The following is a 25,910-nucleotide window of genomic DNA, read 5'->3' as shown; positions in this document are numbered from 1 at the left end:
TCTTTGACCCTGCAGTGTCTGTTGACTGGTCCTGCCGTATGATAGCCAGAACATTGACTGTGTTCTGATGTTTGCTCAGTGTTCTGTATCTCAATGCAGGTGGCTGGATGCGGGCCCTCGATGCTGCAGTGTCTGTTGGTTGGTCCTGGCGTATGATAGCCAGAACATTGTTGACTGGGTTCTGGTTTTCCTTCTTCTGGTAGCTCTTTGCAGGTGTTGGAAAGAGCACGCTTAATCCTGCAATGAAAATTCTACCCTTTCTACTGTCTCATCTGATGAAGATTGGCCACTGTGTTTCAGTGTTCCTTCTTGGGGGTCTGGTGTCTCTATGCCTTTGTCCGTACTGGATCTTTCAACCCTGTTGTGTCCTGCAGTGTGATGGTCAGAACACTGTTGATTTAGTTTACTTAGGGTGTCAGCAGGGGAGCTCTCAAACCTGCAGTGAACATTGTCCGGTGCACCACTGCAGTTTTCTGATCCCGTGCTCAGATACCCAGAGCCCTGCTGACTGGGTTCAGGGGTTTCCTCTTCACTGTCTTGAACTTTTTCAGCATCTTCAACTTCTTCAATATTGTCCAAGTTGGCAGTGTGGGAGCTCTGTGGGACGCTTTGAGCAAAGAAAGGATGCTGCAAAGCCTCCTGGGCTGTGATTCGATCGTCAGGGTTCAGGGTCAGCATCCTTTTAATCAAGTCCACCAACAGATGTTGATCACTCTGGCTCTCTGTGTCACACACCATGCGCTTCTCAAGTTCATCAAGACAGCTAAGAATAAAGCCCCCCAATTTCATACCATAATAGCCTGTGTCCTCTGCAAACTCCTCTCGCGTCTTGAATCTCCAGCGCCGTTGGCTGTTGTTTTCTGATTTGAAATAGAAGGGAGAACGCTCTCCCTGGTCCAGCACCCCATCCTCTGGCTGGCCTTGAGTCTGTATTATGAAGTTTAGAACATCATAGTCTGTGTTCCCAGGGTAGAGGTGTCTTCCTGTTGCCAGTTCTGCAATTGTTATGCCCAGAGACCACATGTCTATAGCCTCACTAAAAGGAGCCTCTAGCATTATTTCTGGTGCCTTGTAAGAAACGGTTCCCATATTGAGACCGGGCTGGAATTCTGAAGATGGCAGCGCCAGGCCAAAGTTAATTAGCTTGACCCTCAATGGCTGCTGTTGACAGTCCACAATCATAACATTGTCTGGTTTGAGGTCCACATGAGCAATTCCCAGTGAGTGCAGGTGGTAAAAGGCTGTTGTCAGCTGATGAACAATTGGTCTCAGCTCTGTCATAGGAAGTCCCCTGTAATTACGCTCGTGTATGTAATCACTTAGGCTTTGATCAAGGAGTTCGAAGCTGAGACATATTTGCTCCTTGTCAAAGAAAAATCCATTCCACTTGATAATATTACAAGTGTCTGGATCCAAACAGCGTAGCCGCCTCAGCATGGCAATTTCTGTTCTGGCGATACGAACAACATTGGGGGTACTTTTGTTAACTTTGATGGCCACACTCTCGCCTGTTTGAACGTTGCGGCATTGGGATACAAAACCAAAGCCGCCCTGTCTGAGGTAGGCCTCCACTTCAAAGCGAGGTCCGAGTGTAATCCCTGTAGGCATCATAAATTTATCGTGCATTGCCATTTAGATAGATGATTTACTGTGAATATTTTTTCTATCCAAAGGTTTGTGTCCACTTGTTGTGGATGTTAAGTTTGAAGATTTGATGTGCACTAAAGGATTAAGTGGCTCGTTTTAATTAGACTCTAGAATTCATGTCATATGTTCATATGTTTAGAATATCCTAGAGAGCAAGAAATTAAGAAATTCATCAAGGTATAAGAGCTGCAAGGATTAGTTAATTAATCGATTAGTAGATCAAAAGAAAATATAGATACCAACTATTTTGATATTCAGTTAATTTATCAAGCAAAAATGTCAAACATTTGCTGGTTCCGGCTTATTAAATGTGAACATTTGCTGCTTTTCTTTGTGATTTATTATAGTAAATGAAGAGGCTTTGGATTTTGGACTGTTGGTTGGGCAAAAGAAGCAAGTTGAAGACATCAAGTTGAAGTGATGAGTATTTTCACTTTTAAAAAAACAAAACAAAAACAACAACAACAACATAAAAACATTTTATCGCCTAAATGATTTCAGGAAAATAACAAAAATAACTGTCAACTATTACATTTTGCTGGATTGGCCAAAACAACCCTTTTCTGTCTGCTTATTTAATCCACAGTTTATTCTCCGGATGATACTGTATAGTGATGTATACCAAAATATATTGTATGCTGATATTACACTAAAACAAATAAATAAATAAGTAAATAAAAAATAAACATGGAATAACATAAAGGCTGGCATTGCTTTAGTGACAGTGAATGCATCAACGACCTTTTTAAAACTTGGTGTGAATTATATTTTATTTTTATTTATTTATTTATTTATTTATTTATTTACTTATTTATTTATTTAGATATCATTTTATTATATTATATAGTATATATTTTAAAAGTCATTTCCTTAACCTTATTTATAGATATAGAAATTTAGATGGTAGGCGCCAGATTAGGAACAGAAACTGTCTTTTTTTTTTTAATATAAAGGACTTTTAGCGCTCAGCTTCAGTCATCTATTACCTATGTTTTTGTCCTTTTAAATGTGAAACTCCTGATTTTATAGTCGCTTGTTCATTTGGTTACCTCCTAACGCTCAAATTTTTACAGTACATTCACGTATGATTTGTTTTATTTTGAAATTGTGTGACCGGAAGTTATTGAGTTTGTTCTTCTTCGTGTAAGCTGCTCCAGTACGCCGGCCGGGTTTTGGAAGGTTAGCTGAAACAAGTGTCTTACATCGCCTTGTCCTTAAAATGTCTCACCCAACACCGTCTGACAAGCCTTCCAACCCGTCAAACCCTCGTGTCTTCTTCGATGTAGACATTGATGGCGAAAGAGGTCAGGACAATTTGATTTTAATGTCAGCTAACGGTTTTTTAAAGGCCAGTTTAACCGTTAGCCTTGTTAGCTTAGCACCATCTTACTCATTCCAGGGACTTCTAGAACTGATTCATTTAGCATAGTAGCTGCCAGAACGGTTATACGTTACAAATAAGCCAATTTGTAAAGCACCGACATTAGGAGGTTGCTAATGTTTAATATGAGCTAGCTTTGTGTCAGATAAATGTTTATTAGGAGAGCTCGTGTCTTGTGAGTGCATGAACCACGTGTGGTTGTGTTGTGTAGTAAGAGTGAAATCTCAGCCTTTACTGTCATACTATCTCTGGCTAGTTATAGTCATCATAGCAGTTGGTAAATGTTAATCACACGTGTAGGTTAGGTCAATTAATTGTAGCTCATGTTGTTTACCGATCTTTTAATTGGCTGTAGTTATCAAATGTAAATATCACAAAGAAGACATGTTTTGTAGACTCACAAGGCCCATTTTGTTTAGTGGATATAGAGCTGTGTCATATATATTTGTAACCTGACCTGGCCAATACTGGATTTTTGGGGCTGATACCGATATTGGGAAGTGTAAAAAAAATCGATATCAATATATTAGACAGTACAGAATATAATATACAAAATATAGTCATAGTCACATTTTTTCAATGATTCATCAAAAGTGGTTAACACTACAAAGATTATGTTATGGAAGCAGGATATTTTATAGTTTAGTAATAAACATTATTGCCCAAAATGATATCAGGGCACTGTTACAGCAAACTATCTCCAGTATCTTTAATAAGATAAGATATTCTTTTATTAGTTCCGCAATGGGGAGATTTGCAGTGTATTAGCAGTAAGTGGATAGTAAGACAGAATAAGCATCAATATGAAAACAAGTAACCAGGCAATATAAATAGAAGGAGAGAAATAAAGGAACAATATGAATAAGAGGAACTATAAAAATACATAGGCACAATATATTTTCATAAATACAATATGAAGACTCAACAAATATACATCATTATTATAATATAAGGGATTGACCAATATATATTTTTCAGGACAGCTACTGATACCAATTATTAGTCATAAAAGAGACAGATATGTGAAATTTGGAACTGATATACATTTGCAGTAAAAGTGCAATAAAAGTGAAAATCCGTCAAAGTTTAAAACGATCATTTTCTGCTACTTTGTATTTCCACTCCACTACAATATTGTACCTTTTACTCCACAGGGCTACACTTATTTTATAACTTACAACTCAGATTATTAATACAAAATATATATAAATTATTATGAATAATTATGACGTAGTATTATAAATTAAGCAGTATATAACATAGTGTTAATAACAGTCAAATAGTGCTGTGGGCAGGACACTGAGTGAGACTACAGAGTGCGCTACAGACAGAGAGAAGTGGCTGCATCAGAGCCAAACTAGCGATAAATAAAATAAAAGTAATGTGACAGACATGATTTGTTCTCTGTTTGAAGTATGTGATAGTTAGCTCCGGGCTGTTCTCTTGTAAACTGTGCTGTAGTTGATTCAGTCAGAATCTGTGACTTAACTTGTGCAGTAACATTGTTACACTGAACTCTTCTCTGTCCACAGCTGGCCGAATAGTTTTGGAGCTGTTTGCTGATATCACCCCCAAGACTGCTGAAAACTTCCGGGCCCTCTGCACTGGAGAGAAAGGCACTGGAAAATCGACTGGGAAACCGCTGCACTTCAAAGGATGCCCGTTCCACAGAAGTAAATAACTCTCACACATCTGCATATAATCTGATACTTCAGTTTGGGAGGAAACCTTGAAGTTTTAGCGCACACACATGCACACATTCAGCACCCCTGGCTCTGTGGTTAGCAGAGTCGCCTCACAGGAAGAACTTCCTAGGTTTGAATCCCAGCTGGGACAGGCCTTTCTGTGTGGAGTTTCCATGTCCTTCCCGTGTTTGCGTGGGTTTCCTCTGTGTGCTGTGTGTGTGAGTTAGTCGCCAGGCACTGATCAGTGGAAGAATCTGTAGTTACTTGGATATTGAACTCCTTTTTTAAAATCTTCGTTGGTCTTGCAACATAACAGCCCTTGGACTAAATAATACAACAGTGTATAAAAATATAAGCACATAGATGCCAGACCAGCGCAGCCACACACATCCTACCTGCGCACCCACCCACCCCTCAAGGTCTGACCACTTATTTCTTCAGAACATGTACCTATTCAAAGAAAAAGGAATCAATAAAAACAGTACAGTATATTAACAAGAAACAAACAATAGCTGGGGGGAGAGATGGCTAGCAGCCTTTGTGTATTCATTTATTTGTAGGAGCAGGATAAAAAATAAAGACAATAAAATAGGAACTGTAAACCAAACATGTCATGACAGTTGAGTTCAATATTTGTGTGAATATAAAAGAAGTGTCATGTTGTGGAGCTTTTTAGATGCTCCAGGTCATTGAGTACACTCATCAGTGCATCTACCAGACGTAGGTGGATGTTCATCCTTCCACTTCATGGTTTTACATTTGTTGGCTGTGATAAGGACAGTTGTAGTACATTTGAGTGTGTTTTAATTTAATTTATTATAGATTTTAGTTAGACGTCTATTTATAACTGTCAGTTGTCTGTTAATGTAAAACTAAGCCTTTTATCCTGAAAACAAAAGCCCAGTGCTCTGAAAACACACACTCTGAAGCTGGAGTTCCAATACATAGTGCGTCCCATTCCACTTCCTCACACTGAACTCTTTCTTTAACAATACCATCTGCTTAAAGTTTAAGTTCACCAAAATTTGGGACACATAAAACTAAGTTATAGGTCAGGATTGCCCCATTAATTAAATAAGTTTAATTTGGGATCCCAAAGAGCAGCTAAAAAGTGCTGTGCAGCACAGCTGAACAAACAGTCATGGAAACTGCTTGTAGACATGTTGACAGTTAAAATATACAATAGAAACACATGAGAAATTGTCATGATGTAAAATGAATAGTTAGGAAGACAGGTAGTCAGCTGGAACTTTTAATGCTTTTCATCAGTCCTGAGACAATATAGTACGAATAGAAAGTACTGCCATTTACCATTTAAATTAGGCAGCTTAACACTCATTCAGTCTGGTTGATATGCAAAATAATTTTTTTGTAATTTTGTTTTCAGTCATCAAAAAGTTCATGATCCAAGGAGGTGACTTCTCAAACCATAATGGCACCGGGGGCGAGAGCATCTACGGGGAGAAGTTTGAGGATGAAAACTTCCACTACATGGTAAACTATTTAACCCTAATCCACTGTACCTTGAAATATATTAAAGCAGTTTCCTCATCCACCATGTCAGCCATCACAGTTTGTAGTTCAGCCACCAAGACGGTCTTGACTTTAGGTCAATTGTTTAAAGAATTGTTTAAAGAAAAGGGACAAAAATGAAATACAAACTCTGCTTTATTCTTGAACTATTTGTATTCCTACCTGTGTATTTGTTCATGTGTTTTTTTCAAGAATTTGTTTTCTTCTCCATGTAGCATGACAGAGTGGGTCTGCTCAGCATGGCCAATGCCGGGCCAAACACCAACGGCTCGCAGTTCTTCATCACTACTGTTCCCACGCCACACTTGGATGGCAAGCATGTAGTCTTTGGACAAGTTGCGAAAGGAATGGGAGTCGTAAAAATGCTGGAGGCGATCGACACTAAGGATGATGCCCCTGTAAAGGTAAATGTTTTCACTTCAAATTTGTATAGTTCAATTCCGAAGCAGTGCATTTACAATTTTACAAAGGTGGTACTGAGTCTTAGAAGTGTCATTGTAGGCCTTAATAATACTTAACTTAATAGACCTTGACTCTGGTGACTGTAGTGTTGCTTCAGGTGTTTTCTTGTCCTTTTTATTTGTTATTTTCCTCAATGTAATATAAAATATGTACCAAAACATCTTTGCACAGTAAATTCAAACCCTGAAGTCAACTGCTTATAGGTTCAATCATGGTAACAGTGGTTTTGTGGCCAAGGAAGAGTACACCAAAGGGCAAGCCAAAATTTTTAGGCATGCCTGTTATCATATCTATGGAGAATAGCTTCCATAACACGTGTTATCATTCATTAATCTGCAGTTATATTACTCAATATTTATTAATTCTAGAATTCAAGTATTCATTTGCAGCAACACACCTGTTTAAAAAACTGGGGTTTCCTTTGAAAGAAGGTTTTCACTGGAAATTCTTTGAGGGTTTAGAATTTGTCTCTGTATTTGGAAGTGAGTGTGTACAGAGTTCCAATATAGTAAAAAATAATTATTCATAACTTTTTGTATAGTTGTATACTGCATTAATAATATATGGTTATCACAATATCCCATGGCACACTTGGACTTCCCTTAGGGCACACAAATATGCAACTGCATGCAATCTGTCAATCACTATTTTAGAGAGTATAGAAAGGAACATATGTACCACACTGCTCTTTACCCTTAATATTGGCATCAGTATCAGGTATTATCTGTCAACCACTAGTCAACACCAAAATAATAAGCATTTTAAGTTAAAAAGCTCCAGCATTCATTCTTCATTGACAGTGCATTAGTTCTAAAGACACATTCATGGAGAACTGATGAATCTCACCTGTGAGAATTTTTTATAAGCTATAATTGGTTGTGAAAAATGTGAATATTTTCTAGTTTCTTTAGTCATTTTTGACAATACACTAGATATTTTTGGGTTGTGGACAAAACAAGATACTTTACAGACTGACAGATTAATCGACAATGAAAATAATTAAGGGCTGCAGCTCTAATAATTGTATATTAATTTCTGTCTGAAAATTCTGCTGCTGTCTTCCTCCGCAGCCATGTATCATAGCAGACTGTGGTGAGCATAAGGACGGGGACAGCTGGGGCACTGCACCTAACGATGGATCAGGGGACACCCACCCAGACTTCCCCGAGGACTCTGACATCGACTTTAAAGATGTGAGTATCTGTGAGGTCTTTGATGTTGAAGGACACGGCTGAACTTTGGCAGATAGTATCAGACCGCTCTGCTCAAGGACCACTCTGGCTTTTTGCGAAATGTGCCCAAGTTTTTCGGCTGATCCAAAGACCGATGAGATCGATATCAGTTTCAATAACAGGATCTGGGATGTGTTCAGCATATCAAACACCGGAACGTAACAAATTCAAAGGCTTGGCCCTAAAGGATGGCGTGATGGATTATTACCAATATTTTGAGTGTACTCACTTTCGACTTTACCTTGAAGTAAAGTGGTGTAGGTCGTCTGGCTAAACTTTTTGTTTACATCCTCAGTCTCAGTGTCTGCATGATTAAGTTTCCTGCCCAGTGGACTTTGTTTCAGCAATGTCTGTCTCTTCTCAGAGCTTAGATAGGGCTCTGTTATCATGACTAATGCAAAAAATAAGAACAAAGTTGCAAAAAAGACTTGAATTATTTATTTGTCATGCTAGCAGTTATATATGAAGGAAATGGAATTGAAATCTTGAGCATAATTTTCACTTGTGCTCTCCTTCAGGTTGACAAAGTTCTGTCTGTGGCCGAGGACATCAAGAATATTGGAAACACACTTTTTAAGAATCAGGACTGGAAAGCTGCAGTCAACAAATACAGCAAAGCCCTCAGGTATTATACAACATGACTGGATGTATGTGTGTGGTTTACTTTGTCACAGTTGCCTTCGGTTAATACAAGTGAGAATGTGAAAAGCACACCTTCAAAGCAACCATCCAAATAAAATAAATGATCTCAGATAATCTACCAGGCCTGCACAACTAATTGAAATAACTGGTAAGTAATAATAACTAATGTGTGTTTGTAATGAAAACTAGTTCAGCCTATGTCACAGGAGTAAATGGGACTGGATATTGAACCCTAGTAGCCACCAGTACTTGACGGATCATTTAGAAAACATGTATGCATGTCAGCATGGACGTTTTCCTTGATTAGCAGATCAAGAGCTGTATAACTGCTGTGCTTGCATCCTCCTGTGAGTGCTTTGTTCATTCAGTCCATTAAAAACTAAAAATAAGCCCAGAATCATGACTGTACAAGACGTACAGTTTTCATCCTGTGTCTGTCTGATCCGATGTAACAAGTGCTGCAGAAACTTCTGTCACTTCACTCAGGTACCGTCAATAATTGCTGTTTGTTTGACACAAAACCAGTTATTTATGTATAACACCTCCTTACTTTATATAAATATTTGAATAAAAAAATATTGCATTTTTTGGTCATTTGTGTCCATGTCATGTGACCCAGTTACTCCTAATCAATATTGGATTGTATTACTACACTGGACAAATACAGCACGCCTCTTTTTATCTGATTATTGTGCTTCTTTTTTTTTAAATTAACGTATTTATGGAAAATTCTCAATTTTATTTGAGTATCAGTTTCTTTGTCTGCCATCAAGTTGCGAAACAAGTTTTTTTTTTGTTTGTTTTTTTAACTTAAGTGGACACCGTACACATCTCAAAGAAATCCAGGACTTTTGCGATAATAATATTGCTTATAATACGTACAAATGATCTTTTTCACTCTTCGTTTCCTTTACTTCATGTTGCGATTAGCAGCTTTGAAGTTGATGCATGGAAAGCTCAAATTGGTGCAAGTGTGCGACGCTCACAATGTCATGGGAGAGAACCCACAGACCCCCTGCCTTAATTTGTGACTTGGGGTTGCTGGCAAGCTCTCCTTTATCTTTCCACCTTGAGCGGGGTGACCCTGCTAACCACCCACACAGAAAACACTTTGAGACAGTCAAGTGATAAAGTTTGTGTATAGGCAATGACAACAAACTGCTGGTTATATAAGCAACTAAGTGTTGCAGATAACCTTGGTGTTATGCCTATGAGACACAGTTTTGATAACTACATTTCAAATGCTCTGACACAGCAGCAGCAGCAGACAGATAGATGTAGTTACAGTATTCTTTGACTTTAGGCACAACAGTATTTTTCCACTGTGCCGAGCTCTTACCTTATCAGTGGTATTATTCGCTAACAATGAGCCATTGTCCTCCTCAGGTACTTGGAGGTGAGCGGAGATCAGCTGGAGGAGGAGGTGCACCAGAAGCTGGAGCCCACAGCCCTCAGCTGCTTCCTCAACACGGCAGCATGTAAACTGAAGATGCAGCTGTGGCAGGATGCTCTGGACAGCTGCAACGAGGTAAATCTGACAGCACAGTGCTCTCTTTGTGTTGGTCCTGTGTGATATGGAACCATCACACTTTACAGCTCATTTACCCACACCAAGGATTTAAACCAGCCTTTTACAGCCTCATGAGAGTAAGATTCAAGCACTTTTTATGCCCTTTCAAGGTACCTAAACCATCACAAATTACTATAAATATAAGTGCAAATTCCTTAATACCCACATCGTATATCAGGCATATTCAATAACTTTTTTTAGATGGTCCAGATTTGAAAGAAGTAGAGTGTCAAGGGGCTGAAAATTTCTTACCTGTAAAGTTCAGGTTTTAAATGTGAAAAACACTGCACCTTTTTTTTAATTTTTTCTCCACTGTCTTAGTTTTCACAGTTGGAAAAGAAACATCATGTTCCGGGAACAGCATCTTTTAATCTCAGATCAGAAGAAGCTTGTTGTTTTAATGAGCACAGTGCTGCATTTAACATTTCATTTAGTTTGACTCCCCTCCTCCCTCTGCTTTAACAGCCTGAGTTAAAACCTTTTGAAATAGTGTCTCTGTGCTCAACAGACATAATCAGTTAATGGCCTAATTACCTTACTAACAAAATGATGATCTTAATGATGTTAACACCCATAAACTAGGACATCGCTTGTTTTAATTAACACAATCTTGCATTTACTATTTTTTCACATTTACAGATGATCAAAGGTGGATTGTTGTAGTTAAAGGGCTGGATCTGGGTCTCCAACTGAACAGGCCTGATGTATACTGTTGCTTCATTTTACCAGCTGTTCATAATAACTTTGTATGTTTTGATCGTGATTATGGATGAGAGCAGCCATACGTCACTTCTCTCGACCACGCGCCCTTTGGGTGAAAACAAGCACTGTGCTCTGTCAGTTTATGCTGCCTTGTTGGAAAATGGTAAAGTAGCACAAATCGGTAGCAAAGTCTTTTTTTTTTTAATTACAAACAGGGGTAACTATGCCAGAAGAATGTATGAGGAGCATATTTTGATAATCTATTATAAATAGCTTTATTTAAGATTACAGGGTTAGCGTATTTTAATAGAGCAATATCTTAATCGAATAATGCTCCCACCACAGAATCATTTTATATTACACCAATACTCACTCACTCCAGCAATACTGTAAGAATAAGGGGAGCATGTTGAATACTCTGTTAACCACGAAGCAGCTCATCTTGAGAAGTAGCACATATTGTCAGAACACTGGCATCAAATTTTAAAAAATGTGTTATTTGCATGCATGTTAATGTTTGTGAGGTAATGAGTTTAATCAGTGAACAGATCACTAAAACAGCTAAATAGTTTTTTGAAAAGTGACAGATGTCTAGGAGCCAGTATTTCAGAACTTTTAATCTAGATCAGAATTATCCAGATTTTGTAATCCCTTTCTTGCTGTCCTGGATAAAACTGATCTTGTAGGTTCAAAGGTGTTTCAGATAGGATCATTCTGATAAAAATTTCACAAGATCAGGATTACAGAGACTAGATTTGGAGTCGTTGGATCAGCCTCCATCTGTTGGTCAAAGTAACATTTCATTAACACAATGTGAAAATGTTGGGGGGTGCATTATTATTATTAATTTAACGTCTTCCTGGATCAAAATAAAGTAACAAAAAACATTGTTTTGTCAGAATACTACAGTTTTTATTTATCGAAAGAGTAAAATAATGTTTCACTGGAGCGTCTCTCATTGACCGTCCAGCTGGTGTCAGTGCTGTCAGTGGCAGGTCAGGTTTCCACTGCAGTGAGGAACCTCACATCCTTTAGAGATCTTATGAAGCGTGATGCAGGTGAAAATTATGTTGCATGTGGCACTTTCCAAAGACTTTCTTGTTATTGCAACTACCCATTTTTACAGTTTTTAGGTAATCTAATTGAAAATATTGATTTATTGGTTAATTGTTTAATGTAGAACGGATATTTTGGCGTTGTTGCTTCAAGTAAATACATCCCATGAACTCTACATGGCTCTACCTCCACTTTTCCAATGGGATCAGGATGATCCTAATTTTTAGCATCAAAACTGTCCTGATTTCCACCCCTGGAGTTTTGAAAAATCTGGAATTTGGGTTAGGATTGAATTACCAAGTCTATATCTCAGTTTTGTAGGTTCAGGAACACTTATCCTGGTTTTGAAATACCCAGATCTGAGATTTAAGTAATCAGGATAATTCTGATCTGGATTAAAAGTTTTGAAAAACTGGCCCCAGAGGATTCAGTGAGGTAGTTGTGTGTGCCACCTCCGGCCACTAGGTGGGGTTGTTCTTCAACTTTGAAGGACAGACAGAAAGGTCACTCATTAACCCATATTTCTTTTTATTTTTTTTTTAATGTAGCGATGCCAAATGTTGATTTGCAGAGACATAGCTTAATAATTCCATATGATAGCCATGGGATTTGGGCTCCCAATAGTTATTTTATGCGTTTAAACTGGCAAAGACGTCAGAAATTTTCCAATGCCAATCAAAATTACGGTGGTTGTTTTCACCCAAAAAGGGATGGAAGCATTACGCAGGAGCAAAATACTTGGATTAGTTGCTCTCATCCATGTAATGCTTGCTAATTTCCAGAGTAAGAGCTCAACAGAGGACTTAATCTGGCTCTAAATGACAAATAATGATGTTTCATTTCATATGTAAAAAGATTTTTAATTTAGATGAGTGATTGTGCAAATAAAACATTGAAAATCAAGCATCTTAATACAGTGTAGTAGAATTCAAGCATATTCCTGGAACTGAAAAATTGCTGTTTCATCTCATTTGTATAATCTGTACCAAAAAAAAAAAAAGACAAATTGTAAGAACTACAGGGCTCGAATGGGGTCTGAAAATCCCTGAAAACACTGAATATTAATGTGGTGTTAACAGTGTTTGAACAGTGCTTGGATTTAGGATTAAGTGCTCAAAACTCCTTGAAATTCTAATTGCATTACTTTCATAATAAAATTGCCACCTTACTGAATAGTTCCCTTTTCGGATAAATAAGGAACTAATTCCTTTGGCCTTTTGCATAAAATGAAGAGGACGCAGCTTGAGCCTCACTCGCCGCTCTGCACATGTGTCTGCGCGCGCTGCGATCTGTCTGTCTTTCTTGATGCGCGCCGTCTGATGGAACAGCGAGTGGGAGGCTAACAGAACGACAACACGCCGGGAGGCTGCTGTTTCAATGAGCGTCGGCTAGAGGACAAATAATGAAAAGAAAAATTAAAAAGACTTATAGTCATTTGCACAGTTATTGTCTTGTATTGGCTCAGCCAGGTTATAAAGGACGCCAAGTCTACTTACAGACAGGTGACACATTTAGAAACCTGAAATGTTGTGTGTGTTTTCCTTTAAATTTGTCTGCCTTATGTAGAATGCTATCATCAAACATAATTTTGGTTGTTTATAGCACAGTTACATCTAATATAAGGTGATGAAGTGAAATAATCCTTTGGAGGATATAAATATGTAAATAAATGTCATTTGCCTCAGCTGAAAGCATGAGAAGTGCTTGAATTTGACTCGGGGAAAAGTGCAGGAACCCTGGAACTACACGCTGTTTTTTTTGTGACTTCCTGGAGATTAAATCAAATGAGTGTATTTCCCAAAACACCAAACTATTAATTTACTGGTATTCTACAGTACATCATATCTTGTACTTATATTCAGTATCTTTAAAGTGGACATCATTTGATATCTGGCAGGATAAAATCAACTTCCCATAAATATGATTAATGAGCAGATGCACTTTTTGTCGGACTCACCCTATCTCGGTGGTAGGGGGAACTTAATTGTTTCTTAAAAAAAACAGTAATAATTTACTGTAATAAATCATAAAATGCCCATGATATGTCATCAGCTGAGTTGAAATCTTTTTTTTAAAAACAATATTTAATGTCTGATGTGTGTTTCCCTTGTGTTTTTCAGGCTCTAGAGCTGAACCAAACAAACACTAAGGCACTTTTCCGGAGAGCCCAGGCCTGGCAGGGTTTAAAGGAATACAGCAAAGCCATGGTAACCACTGTTTAAAGCATCTCTCTCTTTCAAGTGGCAGAGAGCCTTTTTCTATGTTGTTCTATTCTGTACAACAGCTGTAGATGTATATGTGTGTTATTGTCTGTATATATGGACTATCCTGTGGTTTGGAGCAGTCTGACATCAGTTTGACTCTCCCTGCTCTTTTGTCATTTCTGTCATTTTTCAGACTGATCTGAAGAAAGCTCAGGAAATAGCCCCAGAAGACAAAGGTGGGAATTTTCTTCTTCTTCACCACTTTCCATATGCTCAGCCCTTACCCATGCCAAGATATGCAACAAGATATTGTCTTTCTTCTTCTACCACATTTGCATATTAAGTCTATTTATTTGAACATTTCATGCATATTCACATGCATTATTCAAACTTAGTATGCAAGCTCATGAAGAAAAACAGTCCAGCACGACAGGAAATCCCCCCCTTCCTCATGTTTGTTGTTCCTCCTAATTGGATTTTATGGGAGAACCTGAGTAATAATCTGTCTGTTAGTCATGAAAGGTCAGCTACAGGGCAATAATGATTCTATTAGTTTGACTCTTTCCTTCGCTTGGTTACCAGGGTTTTCATACAGGAAGCAAAGTGTGGTCACAGTTAACATTCTGCTATCTTACCTTAAAGGGATAGTTCGGATTATTTGATGTAGGGTTGAATGAGGTACTTAAAGATAGTCTGTGTACAGTAGATGACTGTTGACATGCACCCACTCTGGAGAGAAAGCAAAAGTACCAGAGTAGAAAACTGAGCAATGTTCTGCTGTGGACAGGTTCAGCAGCAAAACATATTTCAGCTGCCTAAAGAAAATCGGCGTCAGTGTAAGGGTTCATTATATTTAGAATATTTTCGCTGCTTTACCTTGCTGTCAGATGAGGGATGTTCCTGGCGACTACTTTCCCTGTTGATTTAATGCAAATTTTAATTTAGACTAGTTGACTAGTCTCGCAGTAAGAAAACACTCAGAAAGCAGTTAAAATTGAGCAGAATTTATTAATTGATAATTTTAAAGATTGTCCAAAAATACTGTGTGCAGTAGGAGCCACTTAAAGCCGTCAGTCACTGTCTACAATATCCAAATGGTATTTAAATGCTGCTTGTACCGCCATGCAGTACAAGCTTTGCACATTATCCTTCAAGACATGACAACAACTCACTAAATGCTTAATTTTTTCAGAGCGAATAAGATCAGTGTCTGGGGGTAAACAACATTGTTTACCCAGAGATGATGTTAGCTGCCAGCCCGCCAGACAGTGTGTCTGATGTTAGCAGTTTAATCTGACACAGCCTACATTCATCCATATTTTAATTTAGATAAAAACACTGCCAATCCACATCGGTTTTACTAGCTGTCATTTGCCCCACTTTGTTGATAACATTATCTGGGCCATCGAGACATTTGTGCCGAGTCAGTGCAGCCCCGACTAGTGGCGAGCGGCTGCATAACATCTTAAAGGCAACAGCTGACTGCCACTGTACATTAAAAAAAAAAAAAAAAAACAGTGATAAACAGTTAAACCGACTAGTATTTCTGGTGTCGACTAGTGAGGGTGGTGGCATTAAGCTGCACATCATTTGCTCAGAACCAACCAAACTTTACTGGTGTTTAACTTTGGTGTTTTAAAGGGATAGTTCACACACAATAACAGAAAAAAAAAAATTGATCAAGGCAGCGGTAGAACAGCAACTCTGCTGTTCTGCAAAGTAAAATGACCAAATCAGTGTGGTTGCTAGAGAGAGAGATATTTGGCTTATATAATGGCGGTTCCCTGTCAAAAAAGCAAGTTTGACTGCAGCGAAAATGTTCTAAATACAGGGTACACATAAATTAACGTCTACTATTTTAGATGGCCCTTTTTTAAGTGGCTAAAACACATTTTGTTGCTGACCCTGTCCACAGCAGTACATTGCTGAACTTGTGTGCAGCTTCTTCTGTCTTCTTGTCCAGACTGGGAATGTGAAAACAGTCATCTAGTAGGTTAAACACTGGTGATCGATAAGTACCTCACACACCTTCAGTTCAAATAATCCAAACTATCCCTTTAAAAACAAGCTTGGTATCGAATCTTAACAGGTTGTTGGACAATGAGCGGTCATGAACAGCAGTTGCTGCAGTTTTACTCATTTCCAGTGTAGGAGAAACTGTCAAGAAAACGTCCTGCAGTCTTTTTATTGATTCAAACTGTGCTCTCGATGAGCAGCATGCAACCAAAACATCACCTCGGGATGTAAACTGATCAAGGATTCATTCTGGGAAAAAAAATATATAGGAAGAAAATGGCCATATTAGCTTTAAGACAGATAACACTCCAGTGCTGCCAGAACGCCCTCATCTCTACCAGTAGATAAAATCTGATGCAACTGGCTAAAAAGGATATTACAGTTCAAGTTTCTGTCCCCCTTTTTTAAGAAATGGACACTTTTATCTGCGTGACTAATGAGAAAATTATTCACAGCTGCACGCTATCTCGTGGAACACGCATGTCCTTCAGAAATAGTTAATTCATGCTTTCATAGTGATCAAAGGACTCACTGCAATGTCAGTCCTGCTTTTGGCAGATATAAACTCTCCTTAAAGGGATGGTTCTGTCAGTGTATTAGCTACAGTAAATGCAGGTTGACATGTTCCCAGTTTGGAAAAGCAGAGGGTCACCAGCAAAAGGTATTTTAGACATTTAATAGAAGGTCCACTAAACAAAATCTATATCATTTTAAGTGTATGCTATATTTAAAGTATTTTCACTGCTTTGCCTTGCCATCAGACAGCCTTTTCTGACCGAAAGCTGCCATTGTAAAAGTCAAATGTTGCTCTCACCAAGCCAACCAAACTCAACAGGCAAAATCAGTAATTTTACCTCTAAGAACACAGGAGCTGCTGGTGTCACGCTGCCTCAACCTATTAGTTTGTTTGAGATATTGTGTGACTTAGGTGTTTGAAAAGGATAGTTCTACTTCACAGAAGTCACACAAAAACACAAACAAAGTTACCGATAAGGGGCAGTGGTAGACCAGCAACTCCCATATTCTGTGAGGTAAAATGACTGGTTTTTCGTATGGAGTTTGGTTGGTTTGGAGAGAGCAATATTTGGCTTAAATAATGGTGGGTTCCCATCGGAAAAGGCTGTCTGGTGGTAAGAAAAAGCAATGAAAATATTCAAAACATAGTGTGCATTTAAAGTGATATTTTTTAGATGGATCCTTTTTTAAGTGAACTAAAATATGTTTTGCTGCTGACCCTGTCCACAGCAGTTCTATGCTGGTTACTCCTCTCTGCTTCTCCAAACTGGATGTGTGCTGACCGCCATCTCTTGTAGGTAATGCCCTGACTATGGATAAGTACCTCATAAATGGTGCTTTCAAAGCTTGAAAGCAAGGATGGTATTTAGATGACATGTTTTGCCATTGCAAATCCATTGAGGAACAGTTGAAGGGAACAATGTAGAAGTAATACATTAAAAGCTGCGAGTGTGCTGGATGGGATCACACTCGCTGCAAATCCAGAGCTCGTCTCTGCTTTTTGACAGCGCTGCACTTCTTGCTTTATATTCTAAGCAGCGGTTTACTGGCTGCTGGTGAGGAGATAAGAGCTATCAGGGCACTTCAGGAGCAGTATTTTAAAATTGAAATTTAAAGTGGACACAAAACAACGTTTGAAATCTCAACATTCAAGGTGAAACAATTTCCATGATGAACAGTAGACATAATTACTTCTGATGCATTGGTTCATTCGTCTTGCTCATCCAAAGTGTTTTCTTTTTGACAGCTATCAGCAACGAGATGAAGAGAGTCCAGCTTAAAATCCAGGAAGAGAAGGAGAAAGAAAAGAAAATCTATGCCAAAATGTTTGCGTGAACACTTCACCTAATGATGCAATGAATGACAACGATCAATATTTGAAGTCATCCCCACGTGGGAAGCTGCACACACAGCTGTGAGCAGGTGAAAGTGTACAGTATTTTAAGTCCTGTCATGCACATTTCTCACCGTCTGTATCGTTACAAGGGAATAACTGTTGTAAGCTTTGACCTGTCTTAATTCTGACAAGTGTATTCACTGTAATAAAAAGTGTGAGCGTGAAGTCTGATGACCCTGAAAAACTGTTAATGCTCAACACTGGTCTTTTCTCTGGAGTTTTGAAGTAGTACAGCAAAGCAAAATTGTGTGTTTTACCGTTTCATGGAAGGGATTTTGAGACAGAGCCCTCAGCCACATACAGTACATCCATTTGTTTTTATTTGTTTTTTACAGAGTTCAATAAAAGTTAAAGGATATCAGTCAAGTGTTCTTTATTGTGATATCATAATCTAATGTTATGTACAATACTGTGTGGATTGAATGCTGTCAAAATATACCTGCAATAATGTTGAAATAAACCTAAATTTGAGAAGAGCTTATTTGTTGTGCAATAACAGCAGATGTTTAAGTAAATATATTAACTATTACAGTTGGTTAAGTACTTTCTAAAATAAAAGCCACCATTAAATGCCCAGAGTGTGGAGTTTATGGCTGTGATCCAAGAACTATAAAACTGCTAATTGTGATTCTGCTTTAACTTCAGATTTATATGGTCCTGTAGTTTGCATGGGTTTCATAGCACTTGTGCCACATTATATACTTAATTCCTCACTGTATAAATTAAGAACTTCTAGGACAAAATGCAGTTTTATTTCTAATATCATTGTTTTTTGCAGATTTATTTTCTTTTCACGCTCAAAAACAGCTATGTAGATATTTTCAGATCCATACTTAGGCACATTCGCCACTTGCTGGCAAGTACTGTCTGTAATGCTGAATGCATTGTACTTTACAGTTTTTTTTCCAAGACAAAATTATAAAAAAAAAAAAAAAAAAAAGAAGAAGAAATGAACGAGTTGTTCACATTCCATTGTAGGCGGGTCCACCACCGCCTTCAGGCACGACCCAGTTGATGTTCTGGCTCGGGTCCTTGATGTCACACGTCTTACAGTGGACACAGTTTTGTGCGTTAATCTGCAATCTCATCCCATCTCCAGTTTCCATGGGAACATACTCGTACACACCTGTGAGGGTAGACGGAGACAAAACATGAACTGGTTAGAGAAGACACATATGATATAGTTAACTAATTTATCATCCACTTAATGATCAGAATTGTTTTCTTTTATAGAGCACGAACAAGTGTCCTACTGGGGATGGAACAATGTCATATCATAGGCACTTGTATGATAACTTATTAATAAAGTGCTCTGACACGAAGAGATGAAAGTGACAGTTCACTCCTATATTAAAAATTCAGATTTTTCCTTGTACCTTTCATAAAGCTGGACAGTATATCGATATAATATCAATATTGTAATATGACACTAGATCTTGTTTTAAGATTTTGGTTATTATATTGTGATATGTCATGAGTGTTTTTTCTTGGTTTTAAAGGCTGCATTACAGTAAAGTGATGTAGTTTTCTAAACTTACCACAGTGCTCTAGCTGTTCTATTATTTGGCTTTACCTTCTTAGTCATTATATTCACATTAATAAGGTGGCAGCTAATGATTAATCTGTTGATCATTTTCTTGATTAATCAATTAGTTTTTTGGTTCATAAAATGTCAAAAAATTGTGAAAAATGTTGATCAGTTTTTCACAAAGCCCAACGTGCCATCCAAAAAACAAAACAAACAAACAAACAGTAGATATTTAAATTTTAAGAGCTAAAATCAGAAAATTTTGACTTTTTTTCCTCCAATGTCTCAAAAACATTAAGTTATTATCAAAAGAGTTGGCAAATACTTTACTAGTTAATAAACAACTTAATATTTAATTGAATAATTATTGCAGCTTATTGATCAAAAATCTCATTGAGTTGTATTTTGTTAAAGTACCAAAAGACATCTCTGCAATATTGTCACAGTATTGAGGTATTTGGACAAAAATTTTGCAATTCTGTTAATATTGCCCTGCTCCAACACTTCATTATTTCAGAGATAATTTGCATATCAAGATATATATTGTATGGTATGGAATAGCCACAATGCCCTGCCCTAACCTGTAGTGTCCATCTTACACATTTTATTTTTACTACAGCTCAACCTAAGACGACATTAATGTTTACACCCACACGGTCATCAGCTAAGGCCTTTTGTCCGCAAGTAGTTGCACTCTTCCTTCTGCGCTGTGATGGGGGATGGACATCAAGAACAACTACTAAACTGCTACTGGTTCCTGACTCGTCTGTACCAAAATATCAATTAAGTCCTAGACAAATGATGCTGCTTTCAGTATTTACATAACATTTAAAACAGCTAAAAACGTGTATGTTCACTTGACTACATATTTTTAAAAATGTAGCTAAATGCAATTACTCAATTTAACTTGTTACTTCTGCAAAAAAAGCAGAAGAAGGGTATCGATAAGCAGTTTAAGTGTCAGGGGTGTTACAGTTCTACAAACACACGATTAGTTAAGTTTCCGCAGCAAAAACCAACAGATTATTGGTTTCATGTCCTGTGTATTTTCTTTGGACATGCGGCACACACCCCAAGTAGACAGGAGAAGAGTAAAAAAAAAAACACTGGGAGAATCGTCTGCTTTTTGATTCTGGTATTTCCAATCCTATTTTCCCCGTGGTAAAATGAATCTTTTGAAATCTGAAGGCTCACAGAACAGTCAAACATGTCTCGTCTATTTTTACTGAAAAAAGCATCATAACCCATGCTCTCTGCAAGGTTTTGATGATTTTTTCCATTTCTGTAACAAATATTACCAGGGACAAATAACAGTGATAAAGCCTGACAGAAAACATGGTTTGAAAGTGTTTTTCAGAGGCGTTGCTGTGGACTCATCTGAGCTGCCCAGCTGGTTTCAAAAGTTTTACTGTGGTTTTAATGACTGCCTTGGTGCCCGCTGCAGCAGCAAAAGGTTTACAGGCAAGACGCTGGAGCAGACTGAGGAGGGCTTCCATGTTTGTTGTCTGCTTGAAACAGCCACTGACTGCAAAACTGACATGCTTAGATTGATCACAGTTGGTCATTCACAGATCAATGTATTGTCAACTATATAAGTGTGGTTCATGTTTGGTTTCATAAAACTGATCTGAAATTGGCAGTGGCACTGGCTTTGAGAGGAAATTGAAGGTTATTGTTGATAATTTGATGGGATTTGCAAGTAAAAAAAAAAAAAATAAATAAATAATAAAAAAAAAAATATATATATATATATATATATATATATATATATACACACACGCACATATATATACACATATATATACACACATATATATATATATATGGCAAAAGTGAATAAAAATTAAAAACCTTTACATGCACTACAGTGTGAGATTCCACAGTAATCTGTTTGTTACACACTACATGTGATTATAGTGACAGGATAATGAAGTCAGGGTTGAAAAACATATTTTTAGCCTCTAAAAATGTAGTTATACCCTCCAAAGTTGCACAGCTGTCACAATTTCCCGCTGCTTTATGTCAGGATTTACTATTTCCTAGAATTGACTGTTTTATGATTAATGCCAGCCAACAATGCTGAGTTCATAGCTAATTATAAACATAATTAATCATGCTAATTCAAAGATGCAGTGTTGCACAGTTTCTGCAGTAATTTTCTGTCCTGCTTCATCCAGTCTCTCCCACTCTTTGTCAAAGCTCACCTCTGTGGGTCACAACTGTCTCGCTTCATTTAGTTTCAAAGTTTCTAGAGAATTCAAAGACACAGTCTCTGAGATGAAATACTGAGTTTTGCTTTTCAAACACAACTGCTCCACTGGACAGGACCAATGACCTGAGACCGGCTGGCTTTACCAACACAACTCAGGGTTCAACAATAACCACGTCCCAGTGACCCGTGGACAAGAAAGTTGTTTGCATATTAATTTGTGGACTGATTTTGTGGAATGCACAGCAGGATTAAATCAAACAAAGTAAACATATCACACAGATGTATAGATTATATTTTTGTGAAGTACAGACATGAGGAAGGGGAATTAAAACACATGAAAGATGACACTATTGTTGTTTTTTCGCTTTCACATTGCATTATTGATTATGTTTAAAGGAACAAACATAGTTGTATAAGTATATGTTAAGTTGCTGTATGTATCAAAAGTACTGCAGCTATAAAAACAATGATCCAAGTGCTCATTCAAGACCTCAGTTCAATTGAGTCTTTATTTATTATCCTGCCTGAAATTTGGCCTGCAGCAAAACCAGACAGTGTTCAGTGATTTCTTTTACCAACACTGTGTGTAGGTTGTTAAGAAAAAATAATCCATGGTATTCAAAGAGGTATCGAGTACTGCTTTTTAATACTGGTACAGTATGAAATTTCAAATTCTAGTGTTGTGACAACTCTAACCTCTGGTATTGATTAAAACAACATTTGTTGTGAACTTGCATGAAAAATGTTTCTTTTACACAAAGGTAACAAGTATTTCAGGTGTAAACCTTTCTTTGTATTTATCTGGAAACCTCGTGTAAACACTTCAAACACTCTAAATCATTACAACTCATAAAGTGTTTTTTTTTCTTTGCAGTATTAAGATTTTGTTTTTCAGACTTGAAGAATGAGCAGCTGTGTCACTTCAGTATTTCCAGGGTACAGATGAGACAAAGTTGCAATGTTTTCTGTTCCTTATTAATTGGATCTGTCAAAACGGACTGTAACACCTCTGCAGGTGCACCATGGTCAAAATTAAGCTGTCTTTCATACAGGAATCTTCAGGACCCTGGAGCAGTTTTTTCATCTAAGTCTAGCATGTTCCCACCAGGGTGTTTGCTGTTTATTAAAGAACTGAAGTGTTTTCTCCTTTATTGAAGTTTGGTTGTTTACAACAGAGTCTCTGTTCTGTCCTCTGCTCTCAGCTTTAAAAAAAATCTATCAAACTGTGTTTAACTTTGCTTTGAGTAAGCGAAAGAAAACCCGGGTGAGTTATTTATCTCAAAGCAAAGGCTGACAAGTTTGGCAGAGACGTCAACATCTGGCAGCTGGGACTGAAGTTGAAAGCAGGTTGGAGTGGTGTTCCATGTCAAGTAATTTCTTAATTTTCTTCCACTATTGTGCTGAAATAATAAAACATAAATAGATCTTTGGGGGGGGGGGGACAGAAAAGTAATTTACAACAATTTTGAGTCTCTGATCAGGCAAAAATACCCAACTGTCACTGGTTCCAGCATGATGATTTGCTACTTTTTTCTCTGTTTATATCATAGAAAATTGAAAGTAGTTTAGTTTTGGACTTTGAGCTCTTGACAAAGAAAAGTCATCAATGTTAATTGCAGCTTAACTGGTCTGAGCATTACAGTGTGAATTTTAAGAATAAGGAAAGACAATAATAGGAAGTGTATTTTAAATTGTGGAGATTAAAGCAGATTCACAGCTATGACTAATGACATTTTTCTTTATTGATTAAGCTACTGATAATTTCCTGGAACAGATAATCAAAAAAAGCACACGTGTGCACACCGTTTGAACTGGGTGTGTGTGGAGTGACAGTAAGAGACTTGGATCACACTAGACAGGCAGTGTGGAGGCATTTTATGTCTTCTACATTTAAAAAACCTAAGCCTGACCTTCAGTTGGCATGAGGTGAGTGGATAATGACTGAGTTTTCATTTTTGTGTGAACTATCCCTTTAAGTATACTTGCTTTTTTTTTTTTTTAATTTTTTTGGTTCTCCTTTTGTTTGCTTGTCTGTCCATTTTTTTTACTTGGGTATTTTATGCAGAGGGAAGAGATGGACAGTAAGAGGGAACCCAGTGTACTCCATTATGCTTAAACGTTCTTATTTGCGCCCTGATAGATTGTGTTATGGATGATTGTTACCTGCGGGGCAGAAGCGTTGCTCAGGCCCATCGTATATGGTCAGGTTCCTGGCGACCGGGACGCTGTCGTCCTTTAGGGTGAGATGGGGGGGCTGATCTCCCTCGTGGTTGGTGCCGCTCAGGGCCACAGACGAGAGCAGGTCAAAGCTTATCTTGCCGTCGGGCTTGGGATATTCAATAGGTGTGCAATCCTTAGCCGGTTTCAGCTGGTCTGCATCAAGGCCTGAAGCAGATCGGGCACGGCTGGTTAGGAAATGTTGATTTTCTCTCCTGAGATAAGATGACCTCAAACCTAACCTTAAGAGAAACTACTGGCATTGTGCTAAGCGGCAACTAACTGCACTGAAAAAAAAAAAACTTTTCTGCTGTATAAGCTATATAAGTAATATTCTTGATGCATTCAGGTTGAAGGTTATGGACACAAACTCTTTTTATGCAAAGCTGACACTCAAGTAGCTGTTTTCCTTTTAATAACCAGTGTAAAAACAAATGAATACTATTAATCACAGTAACTCTATTATGGACTTTCTAATAAGACATGTTTACTGATTTTTTTCTCTACATTGACAACATTTTCCACAGATACAGGTCATGTAAACAGCATATTCTGTTTGGCCTTATTCTGAATGGAGCATTGTCTGACTATGACTTGTGGAATATGGCAATATTATTCAAGTTTTATGACCATTCTTTAGATGTATACAACACATTCAGATTATGCTTCTCAATGGAGTGTTTGCACCCAAGTCACAGTGTGGTCAGTAAACTGAAGGCGTGGCCATGTTGGAGCCACTGGAATATAAACAACAGAAGGGATTACATGCTGAATACTAAATTTAAGCCAACTTTAGCATGTCAAAACTAAGGAAAAGTTCAGGAAAATGTGTGGAAATGCTTAAACTCAGAAGGACTTGGTCACCAGGAAAAGGTGGAATATTCTCAGAAACTAAGGTTGATAGGTGGTGAAGATCCTCATGAGTTGGCTCCTTTGTCTTAGAATACTGACCCACAAATTTCAAATTCTAGTTCCCATACCAACACAGTGAACCATCTCATCATAATATTTCACCAACCACACACAGCTGAAGGCCTTAAATTTGACTAAAGTTTAGAAGCTACAAACAGATGGTGTGTGGATGGTGAGAGAGGCTCAATATCAGCTGAACAATGGCATGTGCCTACTTACAGTAGGTAATAATACATCATTAAATTAATGATGATAGGCTTCATGCGTAAATTTAGAAGTACACTACAGTTTGAAATGCAGCCAAACAAGAAAATGTCGACATAATTATGAAGTGTAATTTATTTTTCAAACTCAAAATGTCTTCAAACTAATAAAATCAATGAAAAACCTGGGTTTGGATAACAGCAGACTGACTGCACATGAGTCTACAACAGGTCTGGTCTTGTAAATTGTGTTTATACCTATGAGAAAATTCAAAATATGTGAAAATTCCTAGATCACTCCACCAACCCTCTTTAGAACAAATCTGTTTGTCTGAGTGGTTCTTGCATCAGGCCCATTGTACCTTTCAGAATGAGGTCACAAGCCGAAATATTTTGTGCATGTAAACTCAGTCAATGAACACAAGTTTTCCCAGTGTATTCAAATAAAAATAAATGTTTGACTGAAGCTGTACAATGATTCTGTTCCATGATACTCACCACAGTGTTTGAGGGTCCACGGCTCTTTTCCTCTGAAGATCCAGTAGAAGATCCCGGTGTAGACCATACCTCCATATAGGCCAAAGTAATTGTGGAAGGACGGCCTGATGTTTCTTACTGCGTACATCTCTTTCCACACCCACGAATTCTTCAAGTTCTCAGAGTACTCAGGTATATGAAGTCCTGCGAGGATTAAAATAATAACACCATTTTTCAGTCCTTCACTTTAAAATAAAATAAACTGAAGAAGTGTAATTTTATTTCTGCTCTGCTCTTGCCAAATTTAATGTTTTTTTTC

General features: G+C 37.7%; 2 protein-coding genes across 2 annotated transcripts in view; one reads left to right on the top strand and one right to left on the bottom strand.

Moving 5' to 3' along the window:
- The first annotated feature begins 2,790 nt into the window (after positions 1 to 2,790).
- ppid (peptidylprolyl isomerase D) lies at positions 2,791 to 18,518 on the top strand. Its single transcript, XM_084719730.1, has 10 exons — positions 2,791 to 2,951; positions 4,561 to 4,701; positions 6,101 to 6,207; positions 6,462 to 6,650; positions 7,779 to 7,901; positions 8,459 to 8,565; positions 9,969 to 10,110; positions 14,031 to 14,117; positions 14,308 to 14,350; positions 17,893 to 18,518. The coding sequence occupies exons 1-10, from the start codon at positions 2,867 to 2,869 to the stop codon at positions 17,979 to 17,981; spliced, it is 1,113 nt and encodes a 370-aa protein (XP_084575856.1). The 5' UTR covers positions 2,791 to 2,866; the 3' UTR covers positions 17,982 to 18,518.
- The window catches only part of etfdh (electron transfer flavoprotein dehydrogenase), a 27,228-nt gene continuing 19,658 nt past the window's right edge, over positions 18,341 to 25,910 (bottom strand). The window contains exons 11-13 of the mRNA XM_084719729.1: positions 25,613 to 25,795; positions 23,946 to 24,167; positions 18,341 to 19,168 (exon numbers count right to left, since the gene is read on the bottom strand). Of these exons, the coding sequence (XP_084575855.1) occupies positions 19,005 to 19,168; positions 23,946 to 24,167; positions 25,613 to 25,795 (569 nt within the window). The 3' untranslated portion in view covers positions 18,341 to 19,004. The remainder of the gene's footprint in view (positions 19,169 to 23,945; positions 24,168 to 25,612; positions 25,796 to 25,910) is intronic.

Source organism: Lutjanus erythropterus, chromosome 5 (assembly GCF_056507025.1).
Source record: "Lutjanus erythropterus isolate fLutEry1 chromosome 5, fLutEry1.hap2, whole genome shotgun sequence".
Taxonomy (NCBI): domain Eukaryota; kingdom Metazoa; phylum Chordata; class Actinopteri; order Lutjaniformes; family Lutjanidae; genus Lutjanus; species Lutjanus erythropterus.
This window is presented reverse-complemented; position numbering and strand designations above follow the sequence as displayed.